At 41.2% G+C, this 18,862-nt stretch overlaps 1 protein-coding gene across 4 annotated transcripts in view; it reads right to left on the bottom strand.

Annotated features, from left to right (window-relative positions):
* Positions 1 to 18,862, bottom strand: part of LOC122080644 (protein VASCULAR ASSOCIATED DEATH 1, chloroplastic-like) — an 81,628-nt gene that overhangs the window by 56,203 nt on the left and 6,563 nt on the right. For all 4 annotated transcript variants that reach the window (XR_006140856.1, XM_042647446.1, XM_042647445.1 and 1 more), the window contains exons 2-4: positions 15,100 to 15,168; positions 4,873 to 4,923; positions 4,294 to 4,359 (exon numbers count right to left, since the gene is read on the bottom strand). Coding sequence is in view for 3 of the 4 variants with exons in the window: in XM_042647446.1 (XP_042503380.1) it covers positions 4,294 to 4,359; positions 4,873 to 4,923; positions 15,100 to 15,168 (186 nt within the window). In the remaining variant the exon portion in view is untranslated. The remainder of the gene's footprint in view (positions 1 to 4,293; positions 4,360 to 4,872; positions 4,924 to 15,099; positions 15,169 to 18,862) is intronic.

Genomic DNA, 18,862 nt, shown 5'->3' with positions numbered 1-18,862 from the left:
TGTTTTCTTTTCTTCCCCCTCCCCTCTTTAGGGCTGCATTTTTTTCCTTCGTCTCTTTGGTAATGAATTATTTATTCACCAAAAAAAAAAGAATATACAAGGGAAAAGTGAGGGGGGGGCACAAACAACTAGACATAGAGCAATGGCCCATCAATAGGACAGGGATACATCAGTTAGGGGAGGGGAGACCCTAGAACACAATAGTGAGCCCATTCCTTGGGGTATCAGGGACCAGTCGATGGCTAAGACATCAAAGTTTGGAGCTAACATCAAAGTAAATGGCTTTCCAAATCTTATCAAAGGTGCGATAATTGAAAGTCTATCTACGAAGATTGCGCTGCATCCAGATATGGTTGTGATAATAGCACAAAAGGAGAGCTTCCTCGCATTATCATAGATTGTGGATCCACGAAAATTCATGTCAACCCAAGTCCATTCTCTAGCCAAAGGAAGGATAGGTCTACGGGAGGGCTAGCAATTAGAAAGCACTCTCTTCTAGACAACGGAAGAGAAGGAGCAAGAGAAAAAAAAATGGTCAACATATTCAGTTCCATTCCAGCATAAGCAGTAGGAGTGGGGGACCTGGATGTGATGGTGGAAAAGAAAAGACTGCATAGGGAGGCAATGGACAAAGCACGCCAGGCAATGAAACTGTAGCAAGAAATGTGATCTTTAAACCAAATGACATTTCTCCAAGGGATGAAGAGCGAACGAGATCCTAGGCAGAGGCCATTGACCTGGATGTGACGGTGGAAAAGAAACGACTGCGTAGGGAGGCAATGGACAGAGCACGCTAGGCAGTGAAACTGTGGCGGGGAATGTGATCTTTAAACCAAATGATATTTCTCTAAGGGATGAAGAGCAAATGAGATCCCAGGTAGACGCCCATTGTAAATTGTCCCGAGTTGGATGGGTCCACACAATAGTGCCTTCTCTTCCTCAATGGCCTGGGGGAATAGGGGGAAGAAAGGCTTAGAAGTCCGTAAAGGGAGGAAGGGAACGGAGCAAACCACAAGACGAGAGAGATGATGGAGGAAACTTTGGCAGTTCGACTCAGGCTAAAGGAGTAGATAACCCTATGGGTTACCAAGGGGAGGAGGATGCCAAATGGATTCCAAGGGTCCAACCAAAGAGAGGTCTTGGAACCATTGCCAAGGGAGTAAGAAATGGCTCCCAGGGCTTTGGGTCTGGAGGAGAGGATTTTATGCCAAATCCAAGCGTCGTCAGAAGAGGGAGAGATTGCCTAAAGAGAGTTATTCTTGAGGAGAGAAGAGTAGACCCAAGAGAGACAGATATTGTTGTTCTTGGAGGCAATCTTCTAGATGAGCTTAAGAATACCCGCACAATTGGCCTCACTGATTCTTCTTAAGCCAAGCCCCCCTTCAGATTTAGGAAGGCAAACTACATCCTAGCATAATGAGTGGAGGAATTTTGAAGAATCCGAACCCTTCCAAAGGAAGAAACAAAGAAGAATCTCAATGGATTTTATAGTGGAAGTGGGGAGCACGAAGATACCGGTCCAGTAGAGGTACATGGATTGAAGAACAAATCTGATAAGTACAAAACACGCCGCATAAGAGAGGAGTTTGCCTTTCCAAAGCTTAAGCTTTTTTCTCAGCACGTCAAGGATAAGAGAGTAGTGGTGGGCAAAGAGCCTGGAAGTTGACTAAAATCACTTTGTTACATGGTTTGCACCTGTAATGCTGATACATTTATGAAGGAGCCCAAAATGGAACGTTTATGACTTCCTTATTGGTTTCAACCCAGAGTATGACCAAATTCATGTCCAAGTGTTTAGCAGAGACACTTTTCCCACATTTTTCCAGGGTTATAACACTGTTCAGCATCAGGACCGACACTGATCAGTCATAACGCAACTCGTTGCCCCTCAATTTGCCCTGGTGACTACCCCTCAAGCTTCCTTTGCTTTGGATTATACTGGTTCTTCCACTAAACCTGGTCCATCTACAAAGGAACCAGTTAAGTGGGATTATTGTGGGTGTCCTCACCATACTCGGGAAACATGTTGGAAACTTAATGGTCGCCCACTAGCCCCAAAGAAGGTGGGTGAGGTGGGAAACAGACCACTCAGCACAAGGCTCATCTCTTTGAGACCACAAATATCACCACTACGGCAACTTTTTCTTATGAATTTCATGCTCCCCAATGTATGATGACCCAACTAGGCACTACAACCTCTACCTTGAGAGCACTCCACAACAAGTCTATGAGATTCATGATGAAAAGGAAGAGCGTTTTCTTTCAATCCTTTATGAAAAGCATACCAACATTGACAACTCTATGCACACAACATTCACAGTTGGTATTGATTCAGAGGTCGAGCATATAGAGTTTGTTATGCCATCATGGTTCTTTAAAGCTCCACGCCTTGAAGACTACGTTCTGAAAGTTTACAAGCAACCAGAATTTTGTTTGGGAATGATCAAAGTTGCTCCTCACATGTTTTTTCCCCCTCATCATTGCAAAATTCGAGGATGAATTTTTTCAAGATGGGGAGATTTGATGCAGATTCTTCACCAAACTATGCTTGTTTTATTAAGAATAAGTCTAGGGTTGGGTTGTTTATGTGTTGGGCCTTCAGTCCAACTAGATTGGAGTGTAATGGGCCACTTTTATGGGCCTAAAAGAGGGGCTTTTAAGGTTGCACACGGGATTACTGATTTGTTTCCTCTTTCATTAGTTTCCTTTTTAGTTGGGTTCACTTTAAGTTGTTAGTCTTTGTTTTCTTAGGAGTCAAGTTATTAGTTGAGTCAAGTCATTAGTAGTTAGTTTCTAATTTCAGTTTTTAGTAAGTATTGTATTAGGAGACTAAGTTAAGGTTTCCTTTTAAGGAACCTTCTATTTTGTAATTCCCTCCCCCATCATTATAAATAAAGAAAAAGAGTTCTTAAAGCAAGAATGATTAATTAATGGTTGCTGCTATTGTCTTCTCCATGAAGAGTTGTCTTGTGTTTGAGCAAGGATGATGGAATTGGTGTTTGATCCAATTGACTCTCTACGGTGTGAAGCTCGAGAGGTTTTTCTTCTTCAAGTGTTTTTCTTCTTCTTCAAGGTTTTTCCAAGGGATCTATTGCTGATCATCAAACCAGGTATTTAAATCCCCATTCTGCCCAGAATTCCATTAAACTCCCTAATCGGTTCCCTGCTCCCTGAAGCACTTCCAGTCATAGGCTCTGGCTATAATTCTGGTCGAAACTTCCTCCCTGCCAAAGTGAAGCTCGATACTGGTTTGGGCTGTTTGCCTGTTTCTGACCAGTCAATTTTAGCTATTGAAAATCTCTTGATTTTTGTCCTATAGTGACTTTACAGTCCAGGAACCAGAACCAATAGAGCCAATCTGTTCTCTTTTGTTTCTATGGATGTTTGTTCATGGTTTATGATCTGAGATGACCCTATTCCCATATCTGGTTTAGTCCTTTTAGTTGGTTTATGTTTTGGTCTCATAAACTCCAGTTCCTGAATCCAAAATTCTGTTCACAGATCTGATTCTTCCCTTAAGTTCTGATCTGTTTGTTTTTGCTATTCTACTGTGGTTATATGGTTGTCCTTCTGATAAAAAAAATCCTGCAGTAGAAGGTTTGGTAGTTTATCTATCCTAATCTACATTAGGACCCCAAAATAGGGAAAAAACAGAGATACAAGAGAATCAAAACAAACAAAGCAACACCCAACCGTCAAGTTAACCCTTAAATTTTTATTTTTTTTTTTTGGCTGAATAAATAATTCATTGCCAAGAAGAGAAGAAAACAAGAATTGCAGCAATTCATTATGCCACGAATTAGGTTCAACTTTTCATGTTTCTCTCCGTTTATAGTCGAATAATTAAGCATGAATTGCCTGGTTCACTTCGCCAGAGATTCAATTGCTAAAATTTGTTCCCCAAGCTAGACTCTCATTATCACAACTGCTTAGTCCTACTTGATAATTTTTTGCCTACATCCTAATATTTTTGTGATTTTTCATCCTTCTTTATATCATTTTAATGTTTTTGTTGCCCTAATTACCAGCCACAGAAAAGGAAGGGGGAAATTATCTCAAGCTTATTTTTCAACCCTCTAGTGTAAAAAACCTATCTGAAGTCAACTTGGAAAAAATAAAGGTCGTGAAGTTCTTTTTAAATTACAACAGCTAGCACAGTGGTGAGATAAATGATGAAGGAAAAACTGAAAAGTATAATTTGTATAACTGCAAAAAATCTATTGACCAAAGGAAAAACTAGTTCAATTTAATATTTCAAATAATTTAATGATGAAAATAAATCAACCAACATACCTTTGTCTCAAATCCAAATATGTTGGAATAAAAGCAAATATGGTGAACAAATAAGTACATATGACCCTGCAATCCAAGTTGTACAATTAGACAAAAAAATTCACAAGCCCCAACACAAAATACCCCGTTCTTGTCTTGAACTCAAGAGTAATTCACCTATGAAACTACACGGTGGCTCTGTTTGGTTGCAAGGGAAATAATGGGAAGGGAAGTGACATCAAATCAATATTAAAGTGAAAATTTTTGTAATCATTACCTGAAATGATGCTGTAACTAACTCCAAAACGTACCAAGTTTGCTTGTTAAATTTCACTTCACTTTGCAATCAAAATCCTTATATTTGAAAAATTGAAGTATATTTTACATAATCATGATCACAGAGCTTTCCTTTTTCTTTTCAGTAAGTGATTTTACTTCCCTTTACTTGCACTCAATCAGAGCAAGTATGAAAAGAATAAATGAAATATTCAAATTAAGAATAGAAGGGAAACAACAATAACAAGACTATTAAATCAAATCACCAACAAAGTATTGAACTGCAAACAAACAATTGTAAGTGCTAAAATGATCAATGTTCACCTGAAGAAGGATATTTTCATGGAAAGCACAATTAAAATCTTGAAGAAGGACCTGTATAAAAGGAAAACAAGCCAAAGAGGATCTTTCTGTTACCACCGTATCACCAAGAAAATAAATCAAAATAAAAACCTTTTCCCTCCTAAGGGAACATGTCAAGAGATTCATCATTTTAATTGTAGCTTTACCCTTGGTTCAAAATTTTGACCGAAATGGTGGAAATTTCGACCATATCACAAGTGCCCAATACAATATACCAGGGTACTTTTAAAAGTCACCAATTTTGTCCCATTTCGACAGATTTCAACCAACTCAATGGGAATGACCATTTTGGTCTAACCAGACCCTTATAAAAGGGCTTTTTTCGTGGGAAACAAGCCCATGTTGCAAAAATCGACTTCTCTCCCCTAATTTAGACTGAAAGAGGTGGGAAACATAGGAAATCAGCCAAGAAATTGAAAATTCTCCATCAATCTCTCATTCTACACTTGAATCTTACACAAGAAAAGTGCATCTATCTAAGGAAGGGTTCTTGAAGCAAAAAGGTGAAACCCCATTTTCCCCAAATATATTTTTTTTTTAATAATGTACTTGTAAATATAGTAGAATGATTTCAATTTTTATTACATGTTTTGCATCCTCTACATTATGTGTTGTTTGTTTTAATCATGTTTTTTTCATTATTAGTTAGTAACTTATATATGTAGTAGTAATACAGCTTCAGTCAACTTACACTAGCAAACTTGGGTCAACACCACAAGTATCGCTTTAGGTGTTTTTTTCATGAAACTAATTCTTTGAATAGGTTAGAAATGTTAAAAATAGGGCATGAACAAAAAAGCAAGGAAAAAAAAACACAATTTGGGGGTTGAAACCATTGCAGATATAAACCTAGGGTTCCGGAAAATTTTGGAAATTTCAACCAATATTTTGATCTTAACCAGGGTCGAAACCCAAAATTTTGAACATTGGCTTTACCTAGTCTTCCTTGAAATATTATGACAATCAAAATTAGGAATAAGAAACTAATATCAACAGAAAAGATATAAACCTCATGCTTGCAATACCCAACACAAGCACAACCCTTAAACCTAAGCTTGTTTCCAATAGTTTAAGGTTTAGGTTCACTTTAGGTCGACACCTAAATTGACATGAAGCAAAGAAAAAAAAAAATTCTCCCAACCTACACCTTCAATGGGCATCAGGCAAGGCTGCCCCTCCCCCTTTCCTTTTTTCTCTTCTCCTTAACCCTTTAAGTGCTTTCCAGGTCCATCAAATCTTCCACTAACCTACACCTTATCTCCTCCATCCCCAAATGTCAATCCCTCTTGCTTACCCATCTTGCCTTTGCCGAAGACCATATGATCTTCTCCAAGGCTAATCCTCTCTTCATCTCGACTATCATGTCGTCCTTCCATCTCTTTGAATCCCTTTCCGGCCTTCATAGTAACATCCTTATATCCCACCTTTTCCTCTCCGCTGTCCCCAAAGCTTCCAAAGCTCACCTCCTTGAGCTAACCGGCATCTCACTGGGTTCTCTCCCAGTAAAGTACCTTGGGCCGCCCCTCATAACCACCAAGGTTGACCTCATAAAGAAAACACTCCAGCTCTGGAAAGGCAAACTTCTTTCCTATGCCGATCACTTGGAGCTCACCAGATATGTGCTCCAATCTATGTACTTATATTGGTTGAGTGTCTTTGTCCTTACTCAATCCACAATCAAAGTTGTTGAATCCCTCCTTTGCACTTTCCTTTTAAGAGGAGTGGATTCTTCAAAGTTCCTACATCCTCTTAGTTGGGCTTCAACGTGTCTCCCTCATAGTTGTCACGGCGTCAAATCGATCCAAGGTGGTGGAGGGGTGATTAATCGATTTAGCGATTTAGCGATGAATCGCCCGTTATGGCGTTGCCATGGCGGTCAAATCGCCCATGTGTCATTTTTTATTTTTCCTATTTTCTAAAGTTATTTAGTATGCTATTTTTTTATTTCCCCTATTTTCTAAAGTTATTTAGCATGCTACAAGCCTACAATATATACCCTATAACATATAAAACCAACATTAAGCAACATCAAATCATCAAAAATCAACATAGCCCTATCAAAATCACCCTGCATTTTATAAAAAATCGACCGCCTAGTGAATCAGGCGTGACCTGGCGTCCATGACGGTGCCATGGCGACTCCTATTAGCCAATGGCGACCGCCATTTGGGAGTCACATAAATCGTAGCACTACCATAAACTTCTTTTTCCGCCAGGACGCCAAATCGTTGCCTTGGCGATGCCATGACAACTATGGTCTCCCTAAATCCGAAGGAGGCCTTAGTCTTAAGAAGAATCAAAAAGGTCAACATCGCAGGCATCCTCAAGCTTATCTGGAAAATTGTCTCTAAGTATAACAACATCTGGGTATCTTGGATTTACACTACCCTCCTCAAAATCGATTCCTTTTGGACTATCTCTCCTTCCTCTGATGTCCCTTGGGTCTAGCAAAAAATCTTTAGCAATAAACCTACCGCACTTTAGTTATCTCCTCCATTGGAGACAGTACCATGAACTCCTATGACTTGACTCCTAGCATCCTTAGGGTATGCTCCTCTCTTTAGTTAGCCATAGGATCATCTACTCCTCTAGCTTAGGTAGAACACCAATAGTTGCCTCCATCATCTCGAATGGTGTTTAGTCCCCTCCCCCCTAACTGATATCTAGGCAACCATGCCTCTCATTCAACCAAGACATCGTCAATTTGAGGACAAAATTCCATGGCTCCCCTCATCCTCAAGCATGTTTAGCTCCTCCTCTACATGGAATTTAGTCAAATCTAGAGGTCCTCTTGTCCATTGGAACAAGTTAGTATAGTTTAAAGGCAACATCCCCCCCCCCCAAAGTATCACTACTTAGCATACCCTCTCTAACTACCTCCCCACACATGCAATTCTCATCTACCGGCACATTTATGTCCCTCCCTCTTGTTGTCTTTGCTGGAATGGCGTTGAAAATGCTGATCATCTTTTTTTCTCTTGTACTTTTTCCTATCATTTAGAAGAGGGTCCTTAGAAATTGATGGCATACAAGAAGAATAACTCTCCCCCCTTAGCAAGGAGTGGATTTGGGTTGACATGACTTTAGGTGGATCATTCATTTGTGATACAACAGGAAAGCTTGCCTTTCGTGCTACCATCAACCACATCTAGATAGAGCAGAATCTTCATAGATAGAAGTCCAACTCTAAATCCTTTGTCAAGAATTGGAATGCCATCTATTTTGATGTTAGCTCTAAGCTTGCTTCTCTTCATCACCGTAGTGTTAAGGATTCCCCAAGGAACATGTTTATTATTGTGTCTTGGTGTCTTCCCTCCATCTTGTTGTTCCACTCTCCCTCCCCCCCAGATGGTTTTGTGCCTCTACTTTTGGATTGTGGGCAGTCTGCTACAGCCCTGTGATGGGTCTGTTCCCCATTTTCTTGCCTGATCGTCAGCCTCCCCCTACTCCCCCTCCCCCTAGTATATTCTTTTCTTCTCTCTTGGTATTGAATTTTTTATTCATCCAAAAAAATATTTCTGATTGTGTCAAAACAGATATGTGACCATCTTCATAGGATTTTTCACCTTTTTATCATTTTGTATATAATTTTATAACACTTCTTTTCGACCTAAGCATGATCCACTCATTAAATTGTTGTGCCATGTCACATTCAAATTGACAAGTACTTTTCATGTTACAAGCAAACTTGCGCACGCAAATGCAAGTCTCACTCAAAACACAAGAGGCAAGAGATGTTTCCCTATTCTCCCTTCTCCCCTCTCCCCACCCTTTTCCTCAATATATTTTGAAAGATGTGCAAGAGATGTTTTGATATGTAAGATCCTTAAATATAGAAAGGAATTGAAGGAATACAAGTTTTTTTAGAGAAATGTGCGGGAGGGGGAAGAGACATGTCTCCCAGATAAAAAGGTGAATCTTCGCATGAGAGAAGGAGCTTCATACATGTCATTCATGATTATTCTAAACAAAACTTAGTTAGATTGTGAACCTTAGGATCTTAAGCAATTACTAATAATAAAAAGCTTTTTATGTAATTGCTGAACTAATTTAAACCATGGTTAAAAAACTCGGCGATATCTCGTCGAAATCTCAGATATTTCAATTATTATTATTATTATTTTTTTTTTTTACTGAAACGAAATGGAATATAGTTAAAGTCCTTTAGGATTCAGTACTAACTGAACAATATAGTTGAGTAAATTTTCTATGAGTGCTAAAACTTGGACTCAAATAACAGTCTAGAATCACACATCCTTTAATCATTCAGATTCAGTTCCTGGTCATCAATATATTTCCCCTTAACAATATCTAGATTTTTTTCATTGGCCTCACCTTCTTCAAGAACTATTATATTTATACCACATAAACCGGATATTGTCATCAAATTTCAAATTGGAGTTCCTACACTACATATAATAAGATTATAAATGGTCATTGACATTGAAAAGTTTCAATGTGGAGGAGCTTAGGAATTTAAGGTTTATCTTGGCTCACCAACCTTTTAAAGGTTTGTGAGTACGAGGAAAATGCCAGATGAATGGAGGAGAAGCATTTTGGTTCCAATTTACAAAACTAAAGGTGATACCAAGAACTGCACCAACTATAGAAGCATAACACTAATGAGTCATATTATGAACTGCACCAACTATAGAAGCATAACACTAATGAGTCATATTATGAAGTTATGGGAGAAGGATATTGAAACCCACATTAGAGGAGAAACTACTATTACGGAGAACCAACTTTGTTTTATGCCAAGAAGATCCACGACATAAGCTATTTACTTACTTAGGTGACTTGTAATATGGGTATAAGGGTACTTCTATCCATAGAGGCATATTAGTACTTATACCTATCCATGATGCAGATATGGTTGTACTTACCTAGTTGGACCAGCATGACCGACTTTGGAAGCCAAGGGCCAAGAAGAACCGGTCCAGGCTAGGGTTTTGGTCCAATAAGGGTTGGAAATAAATTAGTAGCTTATTTTATCTTTTATTTCTCAAACTTGAACGTAGGAGTTAGGATTTTTTTCCTTTTGCATTAGTTTCCTTTCATGGTTGTTTCCTAATTAGACTTGTTTTTATTCAGTTTTATGTCTCTATTTTCTTTATAGTAATCGATAGACAAGTTAGAGTGATTTGATTTACTGAATGAGAAGTGGTTGGATTTGTGCTCTATGTGAGTGTGTGATTCTCGGGCTCTACATAAATCCATCACTTATTATAAATAAAGAAGGCCTGTCACACTAACAACACATTCTATTCCTCCAATCGAAAATGGTATCAGAGCCAAGCTCTAGACCATAGAGGTCCCTCATCTCTCTCTCTCTCTCTCTCTCGGCTCAGCTCCTCCTACAACCGAGAGTTACTTCTAGCCTCCTCTTCTCCTTTTTTTGGGCTCTTAGATCTCTTCTCTAATGATCTAAGAGACCCACTTTTTCTCCACCTATTGATTTTTCAGGGTTTTCACCCTGCTCGATCTTGATGTCAGGGTTGTGGCTCCCTAGTTGCTGCATCGATTTGTGTTGCTGATGCCTTTTTTGGTTGTCTTCGTTCTCTGTGGCATGTGTTAGTCACCTTTATCATCTCAAGTCAACCTTCAAAGAAGAAAAATTGATTTATTAGGGTTTTCACCCTTTATCGATTTTGGTTTTTCAGCGCTTTTTTCCTGATTATTGGTGTTGTTATTGCCTACAATTTGTGCTACAAGGTCTTGTGGTTTGTTCCAGCTGCCTCTCTTTATCCTTGTGTGCCCCTTTTGTGTCACCACCAATCGCTATGTCAGAGTTCACTGATGCATCGACTGAATATGAAAGGGTGAGTTTCTGAGCACCTTAGTCGTTTCCTTCATTCAGTGTCAGTTCTGTTCATTTGGATGGGAGAAACTAATGTATGTGGTCCTACTCCTGTTATCTTGCCATCAATGCCATTGGATATGTTGGTTACCTGAGAGGAAAAACAATGCAACCTACCAATCTGGGTGCAGCTCATGATAAGTGGAATTTTGATAACTCTCTGGTTATGTCGTTTCTTCTCAACTCTATGCAACCACAGATTGCCTGCGGTCACCTTCTCTTGGATACTAAAGTCAAGATTTGGACAGCCGCTTAGGACACATACTCTCAGACTTGGAATGTTGTCCAGGTTTATGGCTTGAGAAAGCATCTTCATGAAACTAAGCAGAAGGATCTCACCCTGTCTCAATACCATACTGAGCTGAGCACTTTGTGGCAAGAGCTCGACTTTTATGACATCTGTCAGCCTAGATGTCGTGCTGATGCTATAGACTTCAAGAAACGCCAAAATCAATTTCAAGTCTATGATTTTTTGGCCAGGTTAAATGTTGAGTATGATCAGATCCGTGCTCAGGTACTTAGTTGTAATCCGCATCCTACCTTGGAGCAATTTTATTCACTAGTTCCTTTAGTCACCGAAGTGCTATGTTACAAACACCTACTGCTACTCAAGATCGCTCAGCATTACTTACTGGATCTCACACTCAATCCCTTTTGATAACGAACCCACTAAATGTGACTATTATGGGAAGGAGTGTCATACCAAGGAATTTTGCTGGAAGTTCCATTGCCGCTGCATCAACCAAGGGCCATGGTCGTGGTAAAGCTTCCTAGGTTGCAAATCACACTGAGACCGTTGACCCTGTGTTGGCCACTGCTATTCTACCCTCTCTCTCTCTCTCTCTCTCTCTCTCACAGAAAAGGTGGCCATGTTCTGCCAAATGATGTCTCTAACCCGTCAGGCGCCTTCCACTGCCCCTGCCTCTGTGTCCACCACCACTCTGGTTTCTTCTGACTCCAACCATGCTACCTCAGGTAATCGAAAGGTATTCTTTTGCCGGTCACTATGCATTAATGGTCTCTCATTGTTGGATTATTGACTTAGGGGCCACTGATCACATGACTGGCTCTTCTAGTCTCTTTTTTCGATATTCCCCTTGTTCAGGGAAATAGACAAGGTCCATGTAGCTGACGGCTCCATTTCCTCTGTTCCTGTAAGGGGTCTATCACTTGTCCTCCTACTCTATCACTAGCTTTTGTTCTTAATGTTCCAAATTCCTCCACTAACCTCTCCTCACTATTAGCCGTATTACTACAGATCTGAACTGTAAAGTGACTTTCCTTCCTTCTCACTATGTTTAAGGATCTAGTCACAGAGAAAATGGTTGATTGTTGTAGACTGCATGGTGGTCTCTATTTTCTCATCAATGATATCTTTCTGTTTGTCAGGCACATCAGACCGGTCCTACAGCTACTTCCTCAGAACTATCTCATTGGCATGGGCACTTTGGCTATCCCCTTGTTGGTACCTTACTGCAAGTTTTTCCTACTTTATTTCAGCATTGTAATTCTGAGGATTTTTTTTTCTTTTGTGATGCTTGCGTTTTAGCCAAGAAAATATGTTCTGTTTAATCTAATTCATTCAATAGAAATTCTTCTTTTGTGTTAATTCACTCTGATGGTTGGGGCCCTGTCCGCTGCACTTCCATTTCTGGTTTTTGTTGGTCTATTACATTTATAGATTGTTCTTCACATACTACTTGGGTTTATTTGATGAGGTGTTTCATTGTCTTCAGCTTTTCCACATCATGTTCCTCACTCAATTTAGCTTTTCCACAGTGGTTGGGTGTGTAGTGCTCCAAATTCCAATGATGCTCAAATTTGGACCTAATGTCCCTAATATGATGTTGAATAAACCCTAAAAGGATTTTCCAAATTGACAACAAACTTGAGAGACATGGCCAAAATCCATTTTGGTAGAGTGCCAAAACCCTGACATCTTTAATTGATTTCTCTAGCTTGAGCAATTCAATCTTCAAACCATAAAACCCAACCAGCAATCACTCGCAACAATAACCTGAGTAGATCCTTCAAAATATATGACTGATTATGATCAATCAAACTTCAATTCAAAAAATCAGCAAGCTAGGGGAACCTTTAGGAAGAACCAGTAACAGCCAATTAAGAAAAGAAGGGGCTGTTACTAGTGATACAATGGTAGCAAAGATCGATTTACTTGTTTAGGGATCAAGCTCTGATACCAAAGAGAGAGAGACGATGGTGGAACTTGGGAGTCCCAATCGATGAGTTTGGGACTGCCATCCTTCATTCATTATATAGACTAACCAATACAAACAACCTACTAGGAATAGGAAACCCAAAAAGGAAACAATTAACTTACCAAGGTCCACAAGGACCAGACCAAAATAACCCTAGGAAAAAGAATTGTGGCTTGTGCAGAACAGCAAGCCACGAATCCTCTTTGGCTAAGGAATTGACTTCTAACATAGATAAACTCAGGGTAGTAAATATGAGGATGTTGACATTGATGGGTCACAAAACTAAGAAGGATAAAGTAACGAATGATCATCATATTAGAACTTATTTGGGAGCACATTTAATACATGATATGCTACAAGAAAGTCGTTTGAGATGGCATGGCCATATTCAACAGAGTCCTTTGGATGCTCCAATATAGAGGAGTGAAGTGATTCACATTGAAGGAACTAAAAGAGCCAAGGGTAAACCTAAAATGGCCCAAGAAGAAGTGGTAAGGAAAGGCACACATAGCTTAGGCCTTGTATCAAGTATGATTGTGAATAGAGTTGATTGGAGGGCAAGGATCTATATAGCCAACCCATTAGTTGGGATAAGGCTGAGAGTAGTTGTTGTTGTTGCAGTATTGAAGAAAAATTTCAATTGCTTCATTTGATTATGTAATAGTTTTATTTGCCGAAGTTGGAGATTTGGTTCTCAGAGAACAAAGAGCACATACACAAGATCTTCGGGGAAAGTTCCGACCGAATTGAAGTGGTCCATTCACAGTGAAGAAAGTCTTGCCAGGAAAAGTCGTATTGATCCGTGTAAGGCTTACACGCCCTTAAACACCCGTACACGCCCCTAAACCCCCTTACGTGGCATTTTTACACGGATGCCTCATTCTTTCTATAAATAGTGACCTCGGGTCACCGAGAGAAACCCAAAAAAAAAAAAAAAAACTGAAGAATAAACCCTGTTCTAGAGACCTTACAAAAAAAAAAGTGAGAGACACCTATAAAACCATTTTTAACATATAACTAGTATTACAACTTAGGTTGGAACTTCCATCAGTTACCATGTATTCCTCAATTGCTCAAAATTGTCATAAATTTTAAATTCAGTTCATTTGGCATTAGACTTGTATCTCTCAATCAAAGTGATGTTTTATTTCTTATGTCATCCACGTCAAAGTACTCAAAGCTCAGCTACTAATTAAACTAACTACATTATCTAATTGTGAAAAGTATTGATATACAATGTTTTATAGGTTCACAAAACATATGATAAATGCAAAGTAAATAACATAAAAACAAGTGAAGCGTCAAAAACCACCCTCAACCCTGAAAACTTGGGCCATATTCTAAATGACAAACAAGACATCTTCCCTTAATATAATGACCTCCCATTCTTTTTATTCCCTCTCAATTTGATGATTCAAATCTTCTAAGAACACAAGAAGGAAGTGTAGTAGCCATAGAGGATCAAGGTCCAACTTTAGAATTTCTGTAAATTTAATAACAAGGGACTAAACCCCTCCATTAACAAGGAACTGTTGATGAGAGGACTTGACTTTCCAACAAATAAAAATACATAAGTAAAACAGGAACTATCAAGTCAAATCAGTTCCCTTAATCTTATCTTCCACATTGTGTTATTGAATTAAAGTTCAGTGTCCCAATGTAGGAAAGAAACACACCCTCTTTTTCCACAAAAGGGTATCTACGAAGTAGATGGAAGTGATGAAACTATGCTAAGTAAAGATATCAGATTGGGAGTTAATGAAAGACGAGATCTACACAGAAAAGTAATTTTCAGATCCTGACCTAACTAAGGGAAACCAGAAGAGTAGCCAAAATAGGAATTATGACAAACTTCAAATTTAAAAATCCTTTTTCTGTTTATCAGAAATTTGAACCCGAGAAACACAAAAGTATAGCTCTACATGCCCCAGACTTTACTTCATTAAATAGAGTGTTGTTTCTGCCCAACCATTTCCAAACAACCAGATAATGTTTTCTTCCACTACTATGATAATTAAAAATGAGAGAAAGCAAAAAAGAAACCATCACAATTATGAGTTAAAGAGATGATCAAACATTCCAAAAAGCTTGAACCCTAATTGCACTTACTTCATCGGGTGGAAGATGAAACAGTTGCCGATACTCTTCAGTTCTCACTGCCGACTGAATCGAAACATACTGCACAAAAAATTACACACCGATCAATACGAAATTTTGAGGAAAGATCACATTTGTTCACAGAAAATAATACATTTATGAGTTTCCTCTTCTTGTATTGACTACCCCAAGTAACAGGCACATTGTTGTTTCTCTCTCCTCTCCCTCTCCCTCTCCCTCTCCCTCTCCCTCTCCCTCTCCTTTCATCAGGTCTCCTCCTCTGTTTCTACAGTGCTGATCATGTTTTGCTTGGGGCTGCTGTATTCTTTTCTCTCTGATACGACAGAATTTGTCACCCAATAAAGCGAGGACACGTGGCATCCGAGGGAGGGACACGTGTCGCCCATCTGATAGAGGCCGCAAGGCTTTGAACCACGTGAGGAGAAGATTCCCAAGGAGGGGTCCTAGGCCAAGAAACCCTATAAGAGGGAACTGAAAAGGAACCTAGAGGAGGTACGCCGACACCCACCATTACTCCTGTAAAAACATTGTTCTGCCGGTCACTAACTTGGGCATCGGAGGACTAATCCCAGAGATACCTCCGGGCCTTTGCCTTTTGTGCTTGTGCAGGGTCGGCTCATACGGATTTTCGGCAGTAACAGATTGGCGCCGCCTGTGGGAACGACAGTAATGGTGGGGAAAACCTACAATCGTAAGAAAACCAGAGCAACGCCGAGTATAAACAAGGATGAGGGGGAAGCTTCAAGAGGGCTCCCCCCTCGACGGAAATCGACGAAGAATGGGGGAACAATGATCGGGAAGGTTTCGCGAGGGACCAGCGCTCGGCCGGATATTCGGTACACGGAGATGGCAATCTTCCACCCCCTCCTAGGGCGCAGGAATATGTGATAAGGGAGCAGTTCGACGCCCTTCAAGAGATGTATGACCAAATGGCCGAGACAATGAATGAGGTCTCCAAGGCCGTCTCTCAGAGGACTGGCGGAGCACCATGAGGCTCCCATGTCCAGCCAGAGCAAGCCCAAGACGAGGGCCGGAATAGTTCAGGATCGATAAGGTCTGGCCGGAATCCTTGAAACTAAGCCATGAGGGAAAGCCCCGCACCCAAAGAAAGGACGCAGCGCGCCACCGGGGCCAGGCATGAGGGACCACGCCAAGGAGACGGACAGAGACGTGAGGACTAGGGGTTGAAGCAGATGATCCTAGACCTGAAAGACGAGATCGGGAAGGTCGCAGAAAACCAGATGGGAACTCGCGAGCAAGACCTCACTAATGACACGGCTCTAGCCGATGAGGTCATAAGGGACCCCCTCCCGGTCGGTTTTCGTCTACCCAAATATGACACCTACAACGGGTCTGGAGACCCCGTCGATCATCTGGAAGGCTTCAAGGTTGCGATGCAGTTTCACCGAGTCTCGGAAAACATCATGTGTCGCGCCTTGCCTTTAACGTTCAGAGGAGCGACAAGGTTACGGTACAACCGCCTGCCGATGAAATCGATTCACAACTTCAGCGATTTGAGTTACTTCTTCGTGTGGGGATTCTCCAGTAGCCAACCCCTTCAGAATACCACATTGAACCTGACCAACGTCAAACAACATGAAGGAGAGTCACTGCAAAGCTACATTAAGCGCTTCCAGCAGGAGAAGATCACGATCAGAGGTTTGGACCTGAAAGAAGAGTTCACAGCCTTGTTAGGAGGTGTCAAAGATAAAGAGCTAAAAAGGTCTTTGGCAAAACATACACCGAAGAACCTAGCTGAGTTGAGGGCTCGGTGTGATAAATATATTCAGATGGAAGAAACCCTCCAAGCTGATGAGGAAGCTGAAGCGAAGACGGGGAGTAAAAGGACCACAAGAGATGATGACAAACCTTCCGAGGGCAAGAGACGAAAGTCTGAACGTGATCGGGCACCCAGTCTACCGAAGAAGTTCGAGAGATATGCACCGTTAAACCGGAGACGGACGGACGTGCTAATGCAGATAAAAGAAACCCCAGACGCCGGAGTCATGAAGTGGCCTGGGAAGATGGGACGACATCCTGAGAGACGCAACATGGACAAGTATTGCCACTTCCACAGAGACCACGGCCATGACACCGAAGATTGTTGGCACCTGAAAGGAGAGATCGAAGGAATGATCCAAAGAGGATACCTAGGTCGGTTCGTAGACCACGAAAAGGAAGATGCCCAAGATGGCAATAACCGCAGGGACAACCGCCAAAGAGATGGTAGAGGCCGCCGTGAAAGAAGGGGGCAGCCCGCAAGGGCAATCGGGAACGGCAAAGGGACCGGACGCCCGAAGAAGCTAACCATCGCCCCCGTGACGATCATAAAAGCCCAACTAGGGTTATAGCAACTATCAGTGGAGGCCTAACCGTTGGAGATAGTTCCATCTCGGCCAAGAAAGCAAAAGCCTATGCGAGAAGCGTGCATGTGACCGAATGGTCAAACAAGAGGTCAAGGACAGGGACGGTTATCTCCTTCTCGGATGACGACCTGAAAGGGGTGCAGACGCCACATGACGATGCCCTGGTAATCACCATGACCGTAGCCGATTGCAGAGTAAAAAAGATCTTGGTGGATAACGGCAGCTCAGCTGATATCCTATTCCTTGAAGCCTTCCAGAAGATGGGTCTAGATAAAGGAAAGCTAAAGGTCGAACACCCGTTGCAAGGGTTCTCGGGCGCCCCGGTCAAAGTAGAAGGGCCAGTTGAGCTACCGGTAAGGGCAGGCACCGGAGACCGCCAAGTAACAGTTATGATCAACTTTCTGGTAGTAGACATCACTTCAACGTACAACGCCATACTAGGGAGAGTTAGCTTAAACTTATTAAAAGTTGTCGTCTCCACGCCACACCTCAAGATGAAGTTCCCAACTAAGAATGGGGTTGGGGAGTGTCGAGGCGATCAGGAGGCGTTCCAGAAGTGCTACACCACCACCTTATGGGGAAAGGGAAAGGCGGGCGAAGCGCTCCTGATAGAAGATCTACGCGATGATACAAATTATCAGAGGGGAGAACCGGCTGAGGAGCTGATACAAGTCGAAGCCGAAGAAGGGGATAGTACTCGCCAATTCCAAGTCATGGCTACAATGCCAAGACAGCAACTGTAAAAACTCATCTCATTCCTTCAGGCAATTCTGACGTCTTTGCCTGGTAGACCTCAGACATGCCTGGGATAGACCAAAAAGTAATAGAGCATCGTCTGAGCATCGACCCGACTACAGCAAAAGAAGAAGACCTTCGCCCCCGAGAGGCAGCAGAAGATAGATGACGAGATAGAGAAGTTACTAGAAGCAAAGTTCATCCGCGAAATCCAATACCCATAATGGATATCCAACGTGGTTATGGTCCCAAAAGCAAACAAGAATTGGAGGATCTACATCGACTTCACGGATTTAAACAAGGCCTGCCCAAAAGATAGCTACCCTTTACCAAAGATATACCTTCTCATCGACGCCACTTCGGGACATGAGGCGCTAAGCTTCATGGACGCGTACTTGGGATACAATCAGATCAAGATGTGTAAGGAAGATCTCTTGAAGACATCCTTCATGATCGAGGGAGGACTTTGCTGCTACAAAGTAATGCCCTTCGGACTAAAAAACGCAGGGGCCACTTATCAAAGGTTAGTAAACAAGATCTTCAAGGAGATGATCAGCAAGACTATGGAGGTGCACGTGGATGACATGCTAGTGAAAAGCCTGAAGGCGGAACACTATATCCAAGACCTAGAAAAGGCATTCCAAGTATTAAGG

This window comes from Macadamia integrifolia, chromosome 6 (assembly GCF_013358625.1).
Source record: "Macadamia integrifolia cultivar HAES 741 chromosome 6, SCU_Mint_v3, whole genome shotgun sequence".
Classification (NCBI taxonomy): Eukaryota; Viridiplantae; Streptophyta; class Magnoliopsida; order Proteales; family Proteaceae; genus Macadamia; species Macadamia integrifolia.
This window is presented reverse-complemented; position numbering and strand designations above follow the sequence as displayed.